Source organism: Pezoporus flaviventris, unplaced genomic scaffold, assembly GCF_033815535.1.
Source record: "Pezoporus flaviventris isolate CSIRO_AGI_PZ_B2104156 unplaced genomic scaffold, CSIRO_AGI_Pfla_v1 ptg000066l, whole genome shotgun sequence".
NCBI classification, from domain to species: Eukaryota; Metazoa; Chordata; class Aves; order Psittaciformes; family Psittacidae; genus Pezoporus; species Pezoporus flaviventris.
Genome location: NW_026892614.1, coordinates 25572131 through 25594783, shown reverse-complemented (window position 1 = coordinate 25594783; position 22653 = coordinate 25572131). Strand labels below are relative to the sequence as shown.

The window sequence follows — 22653 nt, the reverse complement described above, 5'->3', positions numbered from 1 at the left end:
TAAATACATGACTTCAAAATATCACCATCTTCATCCCCAGATTAATGGTCACATTAGCCGGTTGAAAATGTAGTATCCTTCTGCTCTAATTGCTACCTGTAGAGCTGAAAGTCTGCAAGGCCCTAATTTTATGATGACCAGTGCACAGGAACATCAGTATTCTCCAAGAGCTGGCAGAAGAACACGCTTTTCATCCATCACACTATTCACCAGACCCTTCTGAAACGGCCTGTTAATGACAATGATGCTCATTTTCTTCCTGCCCCTCAAGTTCACTTTTTAATAGATGTTTCTTCCTGACCGTGACCCATAAAATCATTACATAGGCACTTTCATCTACAGAGGGAGGAAAAGAACTGCTGAACTCAAGCAAAAACGAAAGTAGTATTCAGCGTGTTACTTAAATGCATTGATTTAGTACAAAACCCTTTCCATTCAATCAGTGTGGATGGCTAATGTTTTACTACACTTGACACCCACTATTCCCATGGTTCAGAATCTCAGCAGCAGTAGTACAGCTGTAAGTCAGGATAGCACGCCATAAATTCACTGGATTTTCACCAGTTAAGCTAGCTGCTCGCTGTGCAGATAAAAATAAGCACTTGGACAGCATTTTATGGCCACAAAATGCCTTCCAAATAAAAGGAAAGCACCAGTCAACTAGAGTTAGGCAATTAATCTTCACACATGGCTATAAGGCATTACTAGCCCCATTTTACAGTCAAGGAAGGCGAAGCAGAGAAATGAATCTACTTGCCTATGTTGAAAGATGATGTAAAAGGCAGAGCCAAAATTAGAAACTGGGAAATCTTGGCTTGTAGCCCTGCGCTCAGAACACTACAACAAACGCTATCCAGAGATGAAACAGAAAGGAACATCGTGCAGGGCAGTAAAGGTCCCTGCAAACAAACATCAGAACTAGTTCTCAGAAACTCTGGAGACTAAAGTCACCATCCTTACTAGCATAGGCAAGCCATAAAGCTCTTACAGAATCTCCAGCTTCTGGCTCCAGTCCTTTTTGAGAATTTTAAGTAAGAAAGCAACAGTAGTTAGCACTTAACTACTATTTTTTTTGCTGGCAAAGAAAAGCTTACTCATGTACCTCTACCGTCCCTTATATATTCTATGGCTTGACTCCAACTTCATTAAGCCCCTAAACAGATGCATATTTGATAATGGTCATTCATTGAAGGCAAAACAGCAGTCAAGTTTAGGGCTGTCCAGGGGAAGAAACAGTGTATTCTATTTTCAGCTTAATCCTCCAACAATTCCAACAAGCAAAATAAAAGGAACTCTCTCTCTCAGTCTGTAGGATTAGTTAAGGTTCACAAACTGTATGCATTAGAGCCCAATATTATATTTCCACAGTAGCCGCTGTACTATTATACTTGTTAGAAGACTTCAACCCTCACAGTCACCACATAATTTCATATTGGCCTTCACTGGATTTCATTTAAGAAAAAAAGTCCTATTTTGGGATCGGTGGTGTGACCCTTATTCCATGCTTGGTCAAATGTGGCTTCATTGCAGAGATGACATGCTCGGTCTCTTAAACAAATGGCCTTTGCAATGCAACAGGTTCATCATTTCCTTGCCCAGTTTAAAGTCACTATTTTTATACAGAGAAAGAGGCTAATAACAGAAGCAGCTTCTTCCACAAGGGGCAGCTCCACCTCTGGATGACAGTTTTGTTTGAGGGAGAGTGTTGTGTTTGCTTATTTTCTTATTTTGTTTTTAAGAAATCACATACCTACCTACAAATATGATACATATATATACTTTTATATATATGTACATATAAACTACCATGTGTATTACCAGCAAGCCTTTTACCTTGTGGTCCATACTGGCTCATCTGAGGCCCATAAGTACCACTTGAATTACTCTGCTGAAAGCTACCGATTCCAGGATGCACTTGGCCTCCAGGTGATGGGTGTGGTGACATGGAAGGTCCAGTCTGCTGAGCTCCATACTGTGACATCTGGGGGTTCCTCTGAATGCCTGCCATAAAACCTGAAGGGAAAAAAGTGCCAAAGCAAAAATTAATATTCAGGGAACTGTTCTTTATTTAAACAATCTTTGACATTAAAAAATCCCAACACTCTTCAGGTATTTTCAGACTAGAAATGTCCAGAAAACTGCTATTGTTCATATGAACAGAAATAAATGCACCTCCAAGTCAGCAAAGATGTCTCAACAACCCAACCTGTATAGAAGGTTCAGAAACTTTTACTTGTAACTTTTGCTTAGTTACAAATTGCTGCTAGTTTTAAAATGAAACACATCTTTAGGAAAAAACAAAACAAAACAAAACAAAAAAACAACCCAATGATTTACATTACCTAGTAAGTAGTACAGAATTTGCCTGATGACTTATGGTGGGAGTATCCTGCCTTCCAAAATTATATGTTGCTAACCAAATGCATTAACTCCAGCGTGTAGAAATCCACTGTAAATACTCCTATTGCTTACAAACTCTTCAGAGCTAAAATTTCCCTTTATGTGAAGACTAGTTGCACCAGCCAGAAAAAAAAATAGTAGTTTTGGTATGTAGCTGTGCTCTAGGTCCTTCTTCTGGTCTGTCGCCAGCACACCTGTATTGCAGTCTCTCTTTTTCTCCTTTTGTAAATATATTGATGAATCCCAATTTAATTTAAGGTTCAAAACCTGCAGCAAAAGACCTAGTGAGATGATATACAATCTAGAAGCTTCATAGAAAGGAAGAGTACTAAGCCTATTAAATGAGAGGTGCATTTTGTGGCAGGGTTTTATAAGTTTTCACGAACTGGGAAAAATCCTTCAATGCTGCCCATGAAATTAATGTCTACGCAGGGACGCTGGTTTTGTCACGTTTTACCTTGAAAGATTTTAGTGCTGCTTTCAGGGTTGAAGAGGATGTGTTGAGGGGACAGCAAGGATTTTTATTTTTCCTTGTTTCTGGAGGAAACAAGCTTTCTCTTCTGTTCTGCTTGCACGTTAGATTTCATCTTCACATTTCTGTGAGGCCAAACGTGAGCGTGCTGAAGGCCAGTGTTCGCTGCGCTGCCAGCGGCTGACCCCTGCCTGATTGAGGCAGGAGACACGTTGTGCTGGTGCCAAGGGGTGAACATGCATAAGCAAGTCTGCACTTTGGCCCATCCTGCAACTAGATCAGGCACCTGTGCTTGGAGGCTGCAGAGAGCTGAAGCATTATTTATGAAAAGTGCCGGTTTCCACTCCCTTACATTAATTTTAGTGGTGTGCGTGTGGTAAGGTGTGAAGTTGAAAGGCAAAAGACACCTGGCCTGGCAGCCTTAGTTACACCTTTCTTTACATGAGGGAGGGAACAGAGGAAAGGTAAGAGCAAACCCCCCTGACAGTGAGCTGAGAACTGGAAGCTTCTGAAGGGAAGAAAGCAAGCAAAAAGGGGAGAGAGAGGCAAAGACAAGTTGTGATGACAGACACAAACGGGTGACAGGAGGAGGAGATGTGGCTAAAGAATGACTCTCCCAAAAGGCCAGGTTGTCCTCCTATAGGTCAGCATTACACATCACACAGATCTGGTTAATGGAGAGTGGTAATTTTTTCTCAGCCACACAAAGATACATGATCAAATTCACAACTGAAAACACTGAGGTGCTAGAGCTCCCACAACCAGGCAGCTGCCTTCAGGGGTCTCTCTGTGGGAACCACAGCCCCAGCCAGCATGCCCTGAACTCAAAACAGTAAGTTTCTCATCCTAGCACTGCTGTCAATGACACAGTAGGTGACACTGGGTGAACGACCTCCCAGCCTTTCTGTGGGTCAGCCTCCCTGTTTTTTTCACTGGTGACAAACAGGTTCTGTGATGTAGAAATGAAAGGTGGTGTGTATTTTACCAGAGATAAGGCTTTAAGTCCAAGCACCTGTAAGCAGTTTTTGAGCCCTCCACAAACCCTTCCTATTTAGCATACTTACCCATCCACTAATCCCCTGTCAGAGAGACAACAAGCTCAATGCTGCAGGTTGTAAGGAGAAAAAACAGGAGCCGAGATGATCTTGCACCCCCTTGTGCCCAGTTCTTTTGTGCTATGATCAGCTCAACCATAGCATGCTAGAACTACCAACTGCAATGTTTGACAGAGTATGTACAGAGTTCTCCTGGTCCTTCTGCAAGCCCCAAAACAAGCAGATTTGATCACACCTGAAGTGCAAAGTCAGAGCCTAGCACTGGCTCTGGAGGAAGCCGGGAAACACACGCTGGCATGCAGCATGGCAAAGAGCCCAGGGTGAAATGGTGGCTTGGAAACTGGCCTGTCCTGATTGGAAAACTCCACACTTGTGCAAAGGAAGCTTGTATGACTTTCTCTGCTTAGCTTTATTTTGAAACAGACCCCTTGATTTCTAAAATGGTTCCACTATGCACACAAACCTCATTGCAAAGCTGGTGTCTTTTGCCGATAGTGCTGTAACTAATTTAGGAACCTAATACAATTGTGCATCTGTATGAAATAAATGTTTGCATCCCCGACACACGTACATCATATGTGTCACACTCATGGGATCTATTTAAATGAAAAATTCTGTACTGGTCACACCAAGTTTTTTATTATAAAGACAGTATCTAGTACAGAAGTGAGGGTTTTCTGTTCACCGTGGGCCTTATAACCTATGCAAAAAAAACTTTCCAAACATTGTGTTAGTGGCTAAAGTTTTTTCAGCTCAGTTATTATCACAGGCAGTACTTTTCTTAACACCACAAGGATGGACGACACATTGAAAAGCTATCGTTTGTACAGGTTGTAGTGATTTCTAGCAGTGATGAAAAGAGACTGCTGGTTGTTGAATGTAATGGAGAACATGGACTAATGTCTAATGAAGAACAAGGAGAACACCAGTTCTAGCCAGCTCAGCTGCTGTCAGAAGGGCTCCTGAAAGGACTAGAGTAAGAGGTGAAATAAATGTTTCCACTCAAATGACCTCTTCTTCAGGAAACTTCTAATCCTTTCTAATGCTGTGGAATGGACTGTGTGGCTATGTGCACAGTCATAAATAAAACATGCCAGGACCATTCCTGGGCTTGGAGAGCCAGGTAGCACATTCATGTCCATCTAGCTAGACCTTCCCACTCAATCCTGATAGTCCTATCTGTATGACTTCTGCGCACAGCCCCTTGTGATGCCTTATCCATGTGAGCTATGGCTCAGGGAGTGCTCAAAGGCATCAGCCAAACCTATGTTGTGGGGACACCAGTAATTCATCAGCAGAGGTAACTTGTGATACTACTCAAACTCACACTCTGGCCTTAGTCTGGGGAGATGTTGATTAACACAGCAAGAATGAACAGATTCCTTAACAGCTTTTGACTTGAGGCATAAGTTTCATCATCCCAGAAGGTGTCAGACAGCTCTCAGAGAGGAGTCATTTCAGCTACAGATGCTATGTGGAGGAGAAGGTAAGATCAGGACCCTACTGTGATCTTGATTCTGTTATAACAGAGGAGTCTATCCTCCTCCTAGCTCTGAGAGAGCCCAGCGCATGTTCAGAGATCAGTGCATGAGTTTGAAGTGTTTTGAATATTTGCAAAACACTCAGATGTCTTAGAAAAAGGGTTCCTGGTCAAGACGTTAACATTCTTGCATCATAAAGAGAAAACAGCATCAATTCTAGAAATCATATTAGAAATGAAAGAGAGCAGCTGGCATACATTCATTTTTCCTTATTTACAGATATTTTGCCTAGCGTTCAACTTCATTTATAACTGATACAAAAAGAAATAAATTTTCTTTCCAGAAAATTAGATCTAAGATAAAGTTTGCTTTTGTAAAGAAGGGAAGTAGGATTACATTAGGGCTGCCCTGGAGTAAAGGCAGTGGAGTGATTCAACAGAGTATATCTGACACGTCAACCTCTGCGACAACAAGGTGGTTCTCTTTTAAATAAACTGCTAAGAGCAAGCTGTGAGTTAAGACATTAAAAATTGCAATCACAACATGCTCATCAGTGAACAAATCTACTCCTTTCCTTTAGCATTAGTGATAAAAGAGGTACAGATGATGCTTTACTTTCCATCGCAACAAGGGATTACTTACTGAAAAAACACTTGAGTGGATTTTGGCAAACTAAGCTATTTCAGGAGCAGTGAATAAAGTGAGTCTGCCAGAAATACCATCTTCCTTTTTAGTTACTTTTTATGCTACATTTATGTTCCTAAAGAATGGTTGTTTTTATTACAACCCAATTTAACCTTGTAGCACCATCTTTGAATTTTTTTAGTTCTAAATGAAACAGTAGCATATTATTAACAATTCGCACATTGTAACTAAAATAAAAATCCATACAAGGTTTAAAACTGGTCAGGCAGCAGCGTATTTTTCTTCTTCCTTTTCAGCAAAATATAGAGAAAAAATATAAAATGGGTAATGCTTACGATAGAAGTTTCTGCTCCTTTGATAAAGAGAAGACAAACAAGAAGCTTCTGCTGTCCTGCACAGTACTAACATAGAATCACAGAATCATAGAATAGTTAGGGTTGGAAAGGACCTTAAGATCATCTAGTTCCAACCCCCCTGCCATGGGCAGGGACACCTCACACTAAACCATATCACCCAAGGCTTCGTCCAACCTGGCCTTGAACACCGCCAGGGATGGAGCATTCACAACCTCCCTGGGCAACCCATTCCAGTGCCTCACCACCCTAACAGGAAGGAACTTCTTCCTTATATCCAATCTAAACTTCCCCTGTTTAAGTTTTAACCCATTACCCCTTGTGCTATCACTACAGTCCCTAATGAAGAGTCCCTCCCCAGCATCCCTATAGGCCCCCTTCAGATACTGCAAGGCTGCTATGAGGTCTCCATGCAGCCTTCTCTTCTCCAGGCTGAACAGCCCCAACTTCTCAGCCTGTCTTCATACGGGAGGTGCTCCAGTCCCCTGATCATCCTCGTGGCCCTTCTCTGGACTTGTTCCAACAGTTCCATGTCCTTTTTATGTTGAGGACACCAGAACTGCATACAATACTCTGGTAATGTACATCATATAGGTAATACCATTTATGATGCCTTTGTTAAAACATTTAAAATCATTTTTTTTCCCTTATGCATATATGCATATGCACACACACCAGACCAACAACAGTAAATTACTAAAGCTTCATGAAATTATGCACTAAGGTTGTCTTAATTACATTTGCACACTGCCCAATATAAAATCAACTGTTTCTTGAATGCTGTTATCTCCTTAGCACTAACCATGAAAGACACCCACTGAATGTGCTGGGTGTTGCTGCAAAACCTCAGATGGATTATTTTGCTATTTTAAAGTCTTAGCTTGAATGTGAAAAAAAAAAAACAAAACCCTTTCAGGAAAGCAAGAACTCAAACACAAAGGAAATGACTGCAAAGTAACAAGTTATTGCATATCAGCTGACGGACAGCAACTGCCTACTGGCACACACTTAACCCATGGTCAATGAGAGGTCTTTTGATTTAGCCAGGAGTACTGCATTGATTTTCATGAATGAATTAAACCTGAAAACACATGGAACACATACTCATTTTAAGCTCAGGAAAACTTTGGAGCTTACAGTGATAGGAGGTCACTATTAAATTACACATTTGATAAACAAAAAATGAGGAATGATAGAACTTGCAATGGTACTTTGTAAAAAAGAACTTACGTAAGATAAAAATACATCAGGCTATCGCTCCTTCTAGAGAGGCATACTTACTGACAGAGCATGGGACCAAAACAACTGAGGAACTCTTCTGAGTATATTCTGAGTATATTCTGAAGTTCTCCTTGCTCAAGAGCAGAGGCTAAAGAAGGGGCTATATTGGCTTATTACTCTGAAAATCATGGAATAAGAAGAGCAGAAAAAGACTGGATGCATTCACTAATCATCAAATAATTAGAGAAAAAGAATGTAAAATTCTCTACTTACAATTCAGTTTATAAGATAAATATTTGAGAAGAGGTATTTTCCACTACCTACAGAGAAAAACGTGTATGTGGAGAATCACACAAATTTCCACTGCTTGGTACGTTAGCAAGGCACTGGGTCAGTACCCTTGGGAAAAAAGAGCAAATGTTTGCACACCCATGACAAATTTTGGCAGACTTTCCTTCTGCAGACAGCCATTTGGGTTGTATTCACTATCTCAGGATTTTCACCAGAGAATACAACAGAACTGAGATGGATCTAAAGTGGTGACTTCACGGAGCTCATCCATGGGTAAACAACACTGAGACAAGAAGTGACAGGGTAAAGCTAAACAAACAAAACCACTATCCTGTGCAGTGAGTATAATAAAATTTGGCAACCTGTTAGCATGGCAGGATGCTCAGGAAGATCACAGTTAGACTGAAATTCTCACTATCCCACCCATCTCAAATGGCAAGGACAGCTCAGGAAGTGTTTGGACTGGTGAACTATGCGTGGGGTTTTGCCCAGCTGAACATGTCCACAGTCAGCACCTCAGAGCAGTGCAAAGAAACATCCAACAGTATAACATTCACACATTAATGAAGTGTTCTAGTCATCAAAATAGTTGGTTACTCTTGCATAAGCCTGAGACACCAGGACCCCAAATATGCAACCAGGTTGTCTGCAGAGACTGCTGATAGTACTAGAACAAACGTCTTCAAATGGTGTCATCAGACCTGGGAATGAGTAGCTTATGGACTGCAGGAGCTAAGAAAATACTGTTGTGCCATTACTTTGAGAGGCCAGCATTATGTGGCCATAAGCTACTTAGAGTCACTGGCAGAGAATGGCATGGTATTCCTGTAAGGTACTATTAAAAATCTACATTAAGAAGGACACAGTGAGAGATTTAGATAATGGAAAAAATATAAGCAGACAAAAGTCTAAACAAGTAACATCAGTGAAGAAACTGGGAAAGGTTTGACTGAAGTACCAGAATACAACCCAAGTGAAACCATGTGGGGGGTATATGAAAACTGGCCTCTAGAGCAAGCAGGCACAAGATTTCTTTATGTTCAAGATACCTCAGCTCCTACTCTCACTTTCCAGAAGACAGCTTTACTAAAAACATGCCCATCTGGACTAGTGACAGCACATATGAAACTACGTTTGTCATACATGTAACATTCAACTTGGTAATATACTCTGCAAGACTGGTGAGCATGCGTAGATCAGCTTGCAGTGTCAACCTCATTTAGATGATACAAATACCAATTCTCAACATTCCTGTGCAATTAATAGGCAGGTAAAAGAAATAATAAATAAAACACCTTTATAAACAGATGGCAAACAAGATCTGATCCATATTTAGCACGGCTAAGCTACAGCACTGCACCGATACAGCATCTTCGGATGGCTTTGGTATGAACCTGCTAGATGACAAGAGCAGTACTTCGGTATCGAAAACATGAGGATATTACTAATATCCCTGGCACCAGGTGAACACTTCTGCTGACAAGCAACTTGGACAACTGAAGGACAGGAGCATAAAAAAATGTAGTAAGACCACTGACACAGGAAAAATTAAGAGGCTTATTCTCTTGCCTCTAACAGAAGGGATAATAACCTTGATAATGCTTTTTATTTTTATAAAACCTAACAGAAAAATTTTTAAATCCTCATTTATTTCTCCAACCACAACCTCTTTAATTTAAAAAAGCCTCCAAAAGTTTTTAGGAGAAAGTTCTTAATTGTTTCCCTATTAACCATGAAAAAAATCTAACTTCCACACTGAGCTCTTTTTTCAGCCCACATAAACCCTGTCATCTCCAACTCCATCAGGGTGCTACTAAAAACATCTGAAGTTCTCTGGGCCAGAGTACCAGTGACACAGTTTCCCTTTTGTACCTGGATGATTTATTTTCATGTTGGCATCTGCAGAACAGCCACCATATTTCTTCACACCCATTCAACAAAGGATGTTTCTTTGCTTATGTGTAACAGCAGTTATGGAAAACACCACCATAGCAAAACTGAGGCTTTCTGCAAAGATCACTACAGTATTTTGCCTTTTCACAAAAGGATCAATGCTCTGCTTTAAGAAAAAGTGCTGAAATTGTTTTATTTTTTCTTTAAAAGTATTTTTTACTATGTGTTAATATATATCTTACAGTCTCCTCCCTGTTTATTTGTCTGACTGCTTCTCTTCACAATGTGAATAGCTTTGGGGAAGATGGAAACTAATGACCTAGCTAAGGTTTTAACCCAGACCCCCTAGTGTTTTACCAGCTGCGCTATTAGGTTAACTGGCTGAATCTCCTCTGCTGCTCTCTCTGATATTACAAAACCCGGTCTATGTATAGCATGCAATAATGTTTAAATTCTTCCCACCCCTAAACCTCCCTCTGCTACTGCCTAGCCTTGAAATTCATATAATCTATCATTGATAAATTAGAATCTGGGGAAGGATCAGACAGATTACCCAGATGGTAGCTGGGGAAGAAATATCCAGCCTTTCCTAATGTAAACCTTGCATAATGCTTTCTGATGTAAATTTAAGTGCTACACTGAGGGCAAAGAAAGAAAGACATTTGTGGAGGTGCACAGACAGAACAAAAAAACCATTGCTCATCCACCATCTTATATATAATTTGTTACTGTAACATAACTTACACAAGAAGCTTTGACTATGGTGCTTGGAAAATCTGGGAATGGCGACTTGCAAGCACAAAAGCTCCTCACCCTACCCTCCTGACTGCCCCCAAAGCAAATCCTCAATTTCAGTAGGTATTTTGAGCTGCTGGAATGAATCTGAACAGCAACATTAAAAAACCGAGGAGTCCGTCTGCTTTATACAGTCAACATTTGTCTAAGTTTCCCTAATAAATGCATACTTAGGAAAATCACAGAGGAGAGCAAAGAAGGAACAGCACTTTTCAATGTGTAATGTGAAAGGCCTGCAGGCTTAATGGTCTAAATTTCAAGTTTGAAAAATTTACCCTCCCTGGAGACTCCTGTTCAAAGGTTCCATGGATCAACTCAGATCTTCCTTTTCATGAAGTAAATATATTGAATACCATGAGATATATATGGATTTTGTGGACAAGACTAAAATATACACAACGTGTCTTTCCTGTCTTGTGCACATATAGAATAAATAACAATATTTTTTTGGTCATATTTTACCATGATTTATGATTTGACTGATTTTTTTCCTTCCTGGATTTGCAGCTGTTCCCTGATGAGCGATTATTCTGCAGCCTTTTGGGATTCTCTGGGAAAGAAGGAACTATCCAGTGTTATCTATTAATATATACACTATATAGATTTCAGCTCACTGCCTTATATATTAACTACAAATGACACAAAGGGTCTAATATTAGAAGCTCTGTATTTTTAGAGAAGCTTCTCACAAAGGCTAACTTAGGTACTGAGAGAGCAGAGTATACTGGAAATGATGGTGCTGTTGAACAGGCAGAGCACAGAGCACTGATGGCTCCCATCAGTGGAGTTTACAGACCATGATGGGAAGCTGTCCCAGGGGTGGGATCGTACCCAGTAACTTTACATTGAGCATGGTGACAGCAACATCAACTGTCACTTTCAAGTTCTTTATCAGTGACTTCTTGTGGCTTTTCTTGCTCCCAGAGCCCAGAGGCAGGGAATCTGATGGCTGCCTAATGAAGTCAGTGGAAACTTTTCTATTGAGAAGTTTCTCTGCTGGCAACTGTATAAACTCTCTCACAATAATTCAATTCTGCTCCCTAATTTCAAAAAGAGAATCCCCAATTTAGTTTAAAAAATGAAATAAAGATTCATCCCCCAGTATAACAAGATTTAACATCAGGAAGAAGAAAGCAATGACCAGCTGCTAGTACAAAAAAATTGCTTGGGTGACCTGAGTCTGGGTTTGATTGTCCAGATATTATTATTTACTTCAAATCCTACTTCTGCAGTCTTCCTCTCTCCCAGCATGGCTTATCATATGTAAATCATACCCTTTCCTCCTTTTTGCAGACAGTCAATACTGTTGCAGGCCACAACTAACCAGATCAACCCAACACAGACAGGCTGATATATGTTTGAAATCCAAATACAGTCTAAAACCAGCACCCTGAAATGGCAACTGACTGATTTAAGAATTAACCTGGTTTGGCAGAGTAACATCATTACTAATACTTTTGGGCAAGAAAAGCAGGTCTTCCTGTAATGCTTGAGACAGACACAAAACTATTCACTCCCACAGCTCAGAGTGAAAACCGGTAACCATTTATCCCAAATGACTGCTAGTCAAAGTAGACACATCGTAAGCATTTTTGCTGTGCATTGCTACATAACGTAGTACAATAAAAACAGGTAGAAAAATGGCGGTCTTGGGTGCCACTGCAATTGAAATAGCAAAGAATAGTATAGTGCAAATGAAGCACTATAGCAAAGAAGAATGTAGAGTGTGTATACATTCAAAAAACTTGTTTATCACGCAACACTACATTTCTGTGCACTTCCACTTCTACAAGCAAATTAAAACTGAAGTGGTAAAAAGCAATGATGGCCTGATCCTTTCTAAAGACTTGATAAATTTAGTGCTCACTAAACTGAGAAATTAACTTTTTGAGTCACCAAAGAAGTTTAGTGCACAATTCTACTGCATATCTCTGCTTTCACATACTGAGTGGCTCTGCATGTTCCTACGCAACATGTCCTATTTAGTCATGTCTTTGTGATGAAAAAGATATGTTTTACTGAGGTAGTATGACAGTTTCAAGTAAAACCTGCTTTTCCTCCTTATATGATACACTTTTCTAGCTGTTGAGGGCCCAGTTCCTCTAACCCCAGTTTTCTGGGCATATCGACTTCCTCCTGGCCTGACACGGTGTTCCTGTGCACCACCTGGAGCTCAGCTCCTCCTCACTGACCCACTTGGAGAATGCTACGTGCAGAAGAGGCACTCAAACATACCTGTGGCTTTGCACTCAGTGCATGTCTCAACCATCTTTCTTCAAGAGCTTGAAACACTTCAGTCTACATCAAGTAAACTTATTACCAAGTCTGATTAAGTGGTGTCATCGTTAACATGGCAAGCAGAAGAATTTTAATGACAAGAATCATTTTATTCTCTAGCTCCTCAGTGCTCTGAATAGATCCCAAACCCCCAAATGAGAGCAAAAAACATATTCTCAGGGAAAAAAGACTTTTTAAGATCTAAACGCAAACTACAGTATCTTTTTGTTGCAATAAGAATTCTTTGATCTATTTTCTTCCTTCTGGTTTCTTATGAAGAAAACAGATTTCAGGGAAAAGAATCTCTGCCATCGTATGTCAGTATTAAGCCATAAATCTCATCAGGAATTGTAGGCGCAAAACACCTGATTGGCATTCTGTGTCTTCCATGCAAGCAAAACCATTTCTATTTTGTTAGAATAAAATACATGACAATGGGATTTATGTGATGACTGCGTGTAAATAAGCATGCCCAGAAAAGTTAAGGGGAGAAAAATACCAATGTGAAATCTAATGGGTAAATTAGAAAACTGCAGTTACAGGAATTCAGTTGCTACTCAGTGTTTATAGGGAAGCACAAAGAGAACATCAAAATGCCTGCTCACATCCCATCTGTTACTACCTCTTGCTGGATAACATCTTGGATGCCAAAAAAGCTATTTAAATTTACTACATTGCAGCAACTGATAAATATCACTTCTGTGAAGATCTATTACTAAATAAGAACTAGATCTGAGGATAAACCTTACAAGCAGTTACACCAAAAAGATTCAAATTTTGCTTAGTATAACACCTGTACTCCTACAAGCCTGCAGTTTCTAACTCCATGTCCCTGTCTATGTTTTTAATAGAGCATACAAGTGTACAACAATCCTCAAAAGCTGGATCATGTCAACTATAAAAGAAATAAAGCTAGAACGGAAGGAATAACATAAAACAAAGAAAACAGAAAAGGTACTGGGAGGAGGTGATGGAGAAGAGGAAGGCTACTATTCAACTATTTTGGAGGTGCTTACTCAGGGCACTTTCCCCATAGATCTGACAGGCACAGAATGCTGCCATGAAAACTGCCTCCAGCAATGGAATACATTTTCCAGCACATCATAGCAGCTGCAACGGCATCAATTCTGCTTGCAGTCCATGTCCAAACAGAAAAGTTCTCAGTGGTCCTATTTCAGCATATCTCAAGGACTAATTAAATCCTCATTACTATCTTCTAATTATTCCAGTGCTCTGAGATTTCACTGAGCAAGTCCCCAGTGGTGCATTAGATGAAAAGGGTTAAATAACCTGTGTTGATTTTGAGACTCCAGATCTATTTCAGACCTTTAGCATATCATCAGCATTATCATGAATATTTAACTATGCACCGCTGTGAAAACTGTAAGGGGAAAACAATTAAAGATTTTTAAAAAATTAATTCTGACCCATATACATTTGCACTAATAAATAAGGCTTCTTTAAGTATCCCCATTATGAGAGTGCTTGCTAGAGTAATAACCTAAAGTCATTAACTGTTCCCATTAAATTCAATGGTTTTCAGGAGCTCCCGATTCACTATTTTAATGTAAGACTGAAACCTGACATGTACATATCCAACTGCATAAGCATGAAAAGCACTACTTAGAAGTAGTTAAGTTTTCTACATTTTTTTTCAAAATTAGGTAAGAAACCATTCATCTCTGTGGGGGTAAAAATGCCTGTTTCAACATTATTGTGACAGACATTCTCCTATTAGTATCTGCATAGGTGAGTATTCGGATATGCAGGCAGACATCTCTGTTAAGTTCCAAAAGTAAGAGTGGGAGTATAAGCTAATGGCCAGGATGGAAAGATTCTTTTTCATGCTGCAGTTTCAGGAAACTCATTCAGGGGTCAATTTGGATATGCTGGATTTCTGTTTGATGAATACAAGTAACTTCTAACCCACTGAGCTGTTCTGGCTACTAAGCACATCCTCAAAGCACAGCTTCAAAACCCAAACAGATGAGGTCAGTATATACAGCAGAATATAGTCAAGTGACTCTACCTCAGTTATTTGCCAAATGGTTATAACAGCTGTGGCATCACCACTGCCCGACCTCTGGGGGCTGATGTAACTCAAGTTTATAAAAAGCCTTGACTTCAGTAAACACAGAAAATGAACCCCCTACTTTTGATGATAGTGAAGTCTGGAGTAACCGTATCAGAAACAAAGTGCAAAACATGCAACCCTTTCTCCCCCTCAGAGCATAGCAAGTTTCAGTAATGAGCTTCATTGGCCGTGATTACATTTTCATGTGGTATCTCCAAGTAACGGTAATTGCTGGGATTCACCAGCAGCTGAAAACACATGTAGGTGAGCAGCTATGGCCACTCCTGCTTCTCCAGGAGACTTCTGACCCCAGCCCTGCACAGCCTAGCCATCTCCTTAGCATTCTGGCACCAACAATCCATTAAGGTGTGCACTTCAAGTAACCTGCCCACAGAAGCTGAGACATAGGTTATGCACATAAAAGTACATGCAATTTCTTACTGCCAAGGTAGACAGTGCGTGTTGGTAGAACTGAAGAAGTTTCATTGATTTGGCTTCAAACAACAGCAGCCAGTTATCGATTCTGGGATGAGAACAGACATGGGTTGCCTAGAATAGCATGCTCCACCTATGCTGACTCAGGTCCAAATGTCCTAGAGGTTGAGCAGGACATGAAACGTTTTCAAATTCTTTTTTAAAAGTAAGCATTTTTATGCTCATTACAGAAAATATGAAATAAGCTGTATAAGAAGCAAGCTGGAGAGCACAAAAAATCCAATCCCCCAAGAAATTCCCATTACAGTATATGCACACATTACCACTCCCCTCCTCCCATACGTAGAATGTGCATGTACAAATAGGCTTTTTGCTTCATGCTGCACTGTGTGACGGGATGTACAGTCTTAGGCAGGCAAACATGAAAATCCCAGCTGGGTACTGAGTTACCATGGAAAATACGATAAAATATAATCAAACACTCTCAAAATAAATACATGTAAACTTAATGGTTCAAGGTAGCGGTTTAGGTTGCAAAAGTGCTACAGCTCACACTCCACCTGTCAATTAAGCTTCACAGTATCTGGTAAATAATACTTGTTTCAATATTAAGAGCAGAGGATTCTGTTTCAGAAATCATAAGTAGTCTTTAGTTCATTCAATTCTCTCTCTAAACAAGAAAAAACTGTTATACGAAGTGCTAAACAAAACATTACCTTATCCTAAGAAGGGTCTCTGGGTTTTTTTGTTTTAATTTTCTTTTTTTTTTCCTTTTTTTTTTTTCCTTTTCTTTTTGGGGAGACAGTGTATCAGGAAGCCAGGAGTTTAAATTACTGTAACAGATGCCTATGGATCAGGTGTCCTTAGCAGCAACATTTTCTGCTCAGGTTTTTATCAATAAGTGACAAGCACCTTCCCTTTGAGTCCCCATCATTCCCCCTTCTTCCTTTCTTCAAGTTCACTGGAAAGCAGTTCAAGCAAGCAAAGGAATCAACTAATGTAGCAGCCTTTTTAAAAGGTGAAGTTTTCCATTTCAAAGGAGCCTCTAATCAATGCCAGGGCACAAAAGGGAATGCATGCATGTTTATGTGAGCATAGCACAGACTTTAGAGAAGCTTTGGGGAACATGTTTTGCAAAATCAGTATGACCTAGCTATTTACATATTTCATATCTGCTGCATGAAACAAATAGGCTTCTAGTACAAGCTGGGTCACATGGATCATGCATATTACACTGGATTTTGCATATGAAGAGTGCAAAAACTGCAACATTCCCAAACACGTCTTCTCCAAGAACATACCGACAATTCTCACACACACACCCCCCTGCACAGAGGAAGAACCACACTAAATCTGTAAATTTTACTTCCCAGTTATGGCAGCTGTCTTTCTCTGTTCTACTTTTGAATATCCCTCTGCCTCTCCTGACCACACAATGACCTCCAGTTTTGTTCTACATCAGCAATGGAGAGAGGTTCAACCCCTGCCTAACTTGTCCCCCAAAGCCAGGTGAGGAACACACACTGCAGAAATAATTATTACAGGGCAATATAACATTTTGTGCCAAGAAGTGCCAATTGTGCCAGAAAATGTACACTTTTTTCTGAGATGCTTGGGTGTTCAAGGCCTCAAATCTGATCCGTTCCCAGTGCCTTGTGACACTATCACACAAAGCATTATATATTTGTACAAAGTGCTGAGGCAATTTTGATTTCACTAAAGACGTATGTTACTCTAAAAACTTTCTGAAGGGCAAATAGGTTCCTGCGCCAATAACTGACTGTCTACAAAGAATGACTGAAAAGGAAGTAAAACAAACAAACTGAGTGTGGAATTCTGTGTTTCATGTTCTCATTAATCAGCATTCCTGGAGGAGGGGACATCCAACACAGAAAACCAGCAAAAATTGAGACTCACTGCTTTGTGAGTCCTCTTAGTTCCTCCTGGATGCTATCCCAGAAATTTGTCAATCTGTGAGTTCAACTTGTTTCACTTGTGAGAAAACTTCCAGTATTTATGGTATCCCCATATGGTGCTACTTGGAGTATTTCTGGTAGCAAGACATTTTAGGAGGAGCATTTCATAAATAACTCCATGTTTATCACAGTTATCATGTGTCTGTTTTGCAAGCTTGTCACTGGCACATGATAACCACTGCATGGACAGAATGCCCAGTTTACAGCAGTTGATCATATGTATGGTCACACAACAAAACTATGACAACTATCTTCCCTAAGCTAGGGAGGAAGGAGGGAAAAGGAGAAGAGCTTACAGTTTATAAACAGTAACATTAAGAAAGAAAAAGCAGCTCTGTTTATTTTTGTAAGCACTTGCTAGGAAGCACCCTTTTTAGAACAGTGCTGTTGCCTGCAAGGTTTTCTCTTGCAAGATTTCCGAATCTTTGAATCATCTGACCTAAATAGTTGATTTCCCTTTATATTTACAGATATTTTTATCCTAGAACTGGCTAGAGGACTAGCTATTGTGCCCATGTAAAAATATTACAGATGAGAATATTGAGCACCGTAACAAAACTGCAGTGCTCATAGCTAACGCTATTTCTGTATACCTTAATTCTAAGATAGACAACCAAATATTGAATTCTCTAAGACATGACACAAGTATTTACAGCAAACTGCCTTTATACTCTGGGAATTCACTGTATTTTAAGAAAGGCTTGTTTCCAATTACATTTTGGTAAAACCTGCTATTCAATTGCTCTTTCCCCAGAGAAGGAAACCCCCTGAGCCTTTTACAATGAGGATTGTCATTATTTTCCCTGGGAAAAGAAAAGAAAAATCAGGAAATCTCACATTGCTAATGTGCATCTTCAACAAAAGCTGCATTTGGCACCAACTAAAAAAGCCCCCACACCTAACAAACCTCGGTCCTGTGGCATTGGTGACTGGCTCAAGGCAGGGTGGGAGCTGGATTCTGACTGGCTGCCAGGAGGCTGCGGTGGCATCTGACTGCCTGCAACACACAGAGAAAAAAGGGAAAACAGACTTGCTTTTAACATTGCAATGCACAAAACCAAGCCTTGCTGCATTTTTCAACCCCTCAACATTAAAGAAAACACCAGCTATATAAGGCAGAGACAGAGCTCAACAGGTCTAGCTTTTTTTCCTTCTTTTTTTTTTTTTCTTTTTTTCCCCTCCTTTTTTTTTTTTGGAAACCCATGGAGGGAACATGCGTAAACATATTTAGCAACAGGCATGGCGAAATGTTCAATTTCGTATTGAGCGAGTTCCCAACCTCACCAACATGATTCAATTTATAGCTGCAAATCTCCTGACACATATTTCTGTTAGAGACTTTAACAAAATCCAAGTCTGCTGAACAATAGGGCTCATCCTGCTGAGCTTAAACTGGCCTCCAGCCAGGCAGACATGGACTGCTGCCAATAATATTACCAATGAAAAATTCAGTCAATACAAAAATGACTAACAACAACACTTTAAAAAGTATTTCAATGAATCGGTGGTTTAAATATTATTTGAATGTCCATGCAGAATATGGGAATAAAGAATAATACGTAGGTACATGGGGTGAAAGTGAAACACGTTTGAAAAAGATCAGACAGAAAAGAGGGTATCTTATTACAAATAAAAGGAAAGGGAATATATTTGCTTGCTAAAGTATCCATCCAGAACAGACAGAGCCTTTTTTATGGCCTGGTTCAAAAGACACCCACACAGTTTATCCCCTGCTGTCCACCCACCCAAAGAAGAAGAGCACACAGTGCTGCCTGTGAAGCTCAGGGCATCAAATGTTCCCTCTCAATATTACTGGATAGTAAAGCAGATGCTTATTACATTGATGCAAATCACTCCTCCAGGTCACCATTCAGCACCATGTGAAGCAGGGAGGTCCACGTTACCACCCTGTCACTGCACAACAGTCCAGTGGCCTGGTGCCTGACAGCCAACCTGCCGCAGCATGAGCAGGGGTAAGAATGAGACCTGGATGTCTCCCGGGGCTTCTCTCTGCTGCTGGTCTGAGACACGCCTGCTCCTGACAACCCAAGCGGCTGGAAGACCACCTCAGGTTAGGCAGTGAATGTATACTTTAAGCATTTAGACACTGTAGTGACGAGCATGTTATAAATAGCAACAGACAGATTTATATCCCTCGTCCTCAGAAACTGCTCAGATTGTTTTCCGTTCGGAAGAAATGGAAAGAATAAAAACACAGGCAATAGATTTGCGCCTGCTGAGACTCATTTCCTCCTGCTCAGTAGCTGCCCCTCCACAGTGGCAGGAGCAAGAATCCTGTGGCCAGCCTTGGTGCTGGGAGCTGGCTGACAGGGGCGCTGCTCTTTCTGCAGTGATGAAGGGCCCCAAGTTGGACATAAAGGCAGGAAAGCAAATGTGTCTGCTCTACCCCATCCACTTCCCAGTCTCAAAGCAACTGGCTCTCAGCACAGCCTCTAGATTGATAAAAGAACAAAATGAAAATCCATAAAATGTGGAGTGTAACCACTGCCTAGCTATTCAGATGAGGTGCATTTGCACTAAAATACATGACAGTCAACATTACCGGGAGCAGCTGTGACAACTGTCTCAGAGATGCAAATGCTGGACTAGAGGCAGAATTGCTCCTCCAAAAGACCAAACATGCCACTCAGTGCCTGAGGCTTTGGGATCCACGGCCCATTCACGAACTCTAAGGCATATGACAATAATATTCCGGCTTATGTTTTGATGTCATGCAAGAGCAGGCGGTGGAGACGTTAAGTGCCTGCATTATAATGAACGCTTTCTGCTTGACAGGAAGGATTCAGTGACTCAAGACTATAAACAAACAGCAATTCCATGTTAACACGGGGCACTGCCACTTCCATTGTGTATGCCCGAGGCACTGCTATCAGACAGAATACTTCAAGTACATCTGAACCATGGAAGATTTTTACAAATACTTAAAAAAGTAATATAAAGGCAGGGGTAGTCCTGACTGCACCACACAGCTCCCAGTGGGATCTCCTTTTAGATAGAGGCTTGGCAAACTTTGAGGGAGATTAATAGTGCATGGAAGATCTATGCTAGGCAACATATTTTGAATACATTTATACATGGTATTTAATTTTTTACATTGATACTAACTTCAGTTATCTGGCAGATATGCAAGAATGGACCAGTAAAGTCAAAGCCTGGGACAGTGCAGGTATGACCTGCTACTAAGAAATCATTTTCTTCTGCGTACTTATGGAATACAGACTCAGAAGTTTTGCAAATTCACTGCCATACTCACCAAACGTTAATGCTATTTCATCAGTTCACCTTTTAAAGTTTACTTCTGGTGTTTTGGATTTTTTTTTCAGTATTAAAATTTAAAGCCAAAATTTTGCTTTACAAAGGAAAACAATTTGGTCAACAGGATCAGCTCTACACATCTTCTTACAAAACTGCAGAAGTAACACCATCATTTATCAGTGTGTGCTACAAATTATCCAGATGCTGGACATGAAAGTACTGCACCAAAATTTTTCAGGTGAACTGCTATTTTATCCTTGAAAGTGATCTAAAAGGTAAGAGGAGGTTAAGCACCCAAATACCTTTGAAGACTTGAATGGAACTCTAAATTTGGGTATCTAACTCCTATTGACTGGGAGCTGATGACAGAACCTTAAAAACCTTTGAAGATCCTGTCTGCCATGCTTTTAAAGTTTCTTTGTCAGGAAAAAAAATTACATTAAAGATTTTCCACTTCTTTCCTTTAAATGATATTAATCCTTCTCTCTTTCAACTGGTATTGTAGTTGGGATTCTTGGAAGACACATTAAATAATACATGATCATACTTCTGTATTTTATTAGGGAAGGAAAACTCCTACTGAAGAAGAAAACAACCTCTTCTCTTTTTAAACATGAATTCTACAGCTATTTAAGAGAGGAAAAAAAATTTTTTTTTTTTCACTGACAGACTAATGCCTCCCAATAATACACACACGAAAGTTTAAACAGGAATGACCTTTTTACACATTTTGTATAGCATTGTTGTCACATTAGTGAGATGCTCCACCTGCCAAAACTTCTGCAAAGCGAATACTATGCATGTTTTGCAATACTTTTATTATGCAAAATCACAGCCAATACAATAATGCATGTTAAAAGCATAGATGCTGCCACACTAATTCTTTCTCCTAGATATTAACAGAGGAGCAAAATGGAATTCAAACTTACAAAGCTATCTTGCAAAATTAGTCATTAAAACTATCAAAACCAGCAGCCTAATTAATACCATGTCTGCTAATACCATGTCTGCTATTAAACAAAAAAAAGCCAGTTGAAGAGGTGGGAGAATTTAAAGATGCTTACTAGCACAACTGTAAGCTGGATTTCTATTTTTAAAATTATGTTAGAAATGCTTTTAAACATTTTGCATGAAACTGAAAATCTATGCTTGAAATAAACAGAGTTAGAGGAGACTGCACCGCACCTTTGGAAAAGATGGATTGAGAAAAGTACTAAATGGCAATTGCATTAGGACTACAGCCATGAAATCTGCAGTTAAAGTGTAAAAAGTAAATTCCTTAGAGCCAACATAGCAAGAAAGAATAGACCTTTGATAACCTGGTGAGGAGGGGTCCTTACAATGAATTACAGCCCAAATGGATAATGTTTTGAAACATGCTGAGGGCTCTTTGATCCCATCACGGTGATGACACTGGAGGATGCTCAGCAGTGGCACCCTGTACCTGCTGGACAACAGCTCACAGAATTGTGCCTGAACAACTGAATCAAGAAAGCGTTCCAGCGGTAACAGGTTCTCCCTGCGAAATTGCTTGTTAAGGAGGGGTATCAGCACAGGAATTTTAAGATGTGTGAGGACTGGGAAACAGCAGGGAGAGGGACTTACCACAGCCTGTGTTTAAAGGAGAACATCAGGCTGGAGGAAAACTCAAGAGTTGTCTTTGGGACAATTCTCACCCTAATTTAGGAATTAAAGAGCTAGAACTGGATTAATGATATTGGTTATTAAGTAGGGAATCTTAGTCAATATAGAAGATGATCAAAATACTATCTCAGAAACTATCTGGACCATCTTTTGGGTTGGAGTAACAGAAATGCAAACATTACATTCCCAGACCAGAAATAAGCCTTTTCTAACGGAAAAGCTGTAGCATTACCAGTTAGAAATGGGAGAATAAAAGGAAGGAAAATCTGACCATATTGGTTGATCTAAAAATCGTTATAACCTACAAACGGTTATAGTTAAGCATTTGATGTCACCCTGAATGAAATAAATTTATTATTAGGATG

At 40.0% G+C, this 22653-nt stretch overlaps 1 protein-coding gene across 10 annotated transcripts in view; it reads right to left on the bottom strand.

Annotated features, from left to right (window-relative positions):
• ARID1B (AT-rich interaction domain 1B) overlaps positions 1-22653 on the bottom strand; it is a 329589-nt gene that overhangs the window by 64619 nt on the left and 242317 nt on the right. For 5 of the 10 annotated variants that reach the window (XM_061471608.1, XM_061471615.1, XM_061471609.1 and 2 more), the window contains 2 exons: positions 18267-18365; positions 1834-2013 (listed from right to left, as the gene is read on the bottom strand). In XM_061471608.1, the coding sequence (XP_061327592.1) occupies positions 1834-2013; positions 18267-18365 (279 nt within the window). The remainder of the gene's footprint in view (positions 1-1833; positions 2014-18266; positions 18366-22653) is intronic. The other 5 variants (XM_061471610.1, XM_061471611.1, XM_061471617.1 and 2 more) reach the window with 2 other exon arrangements.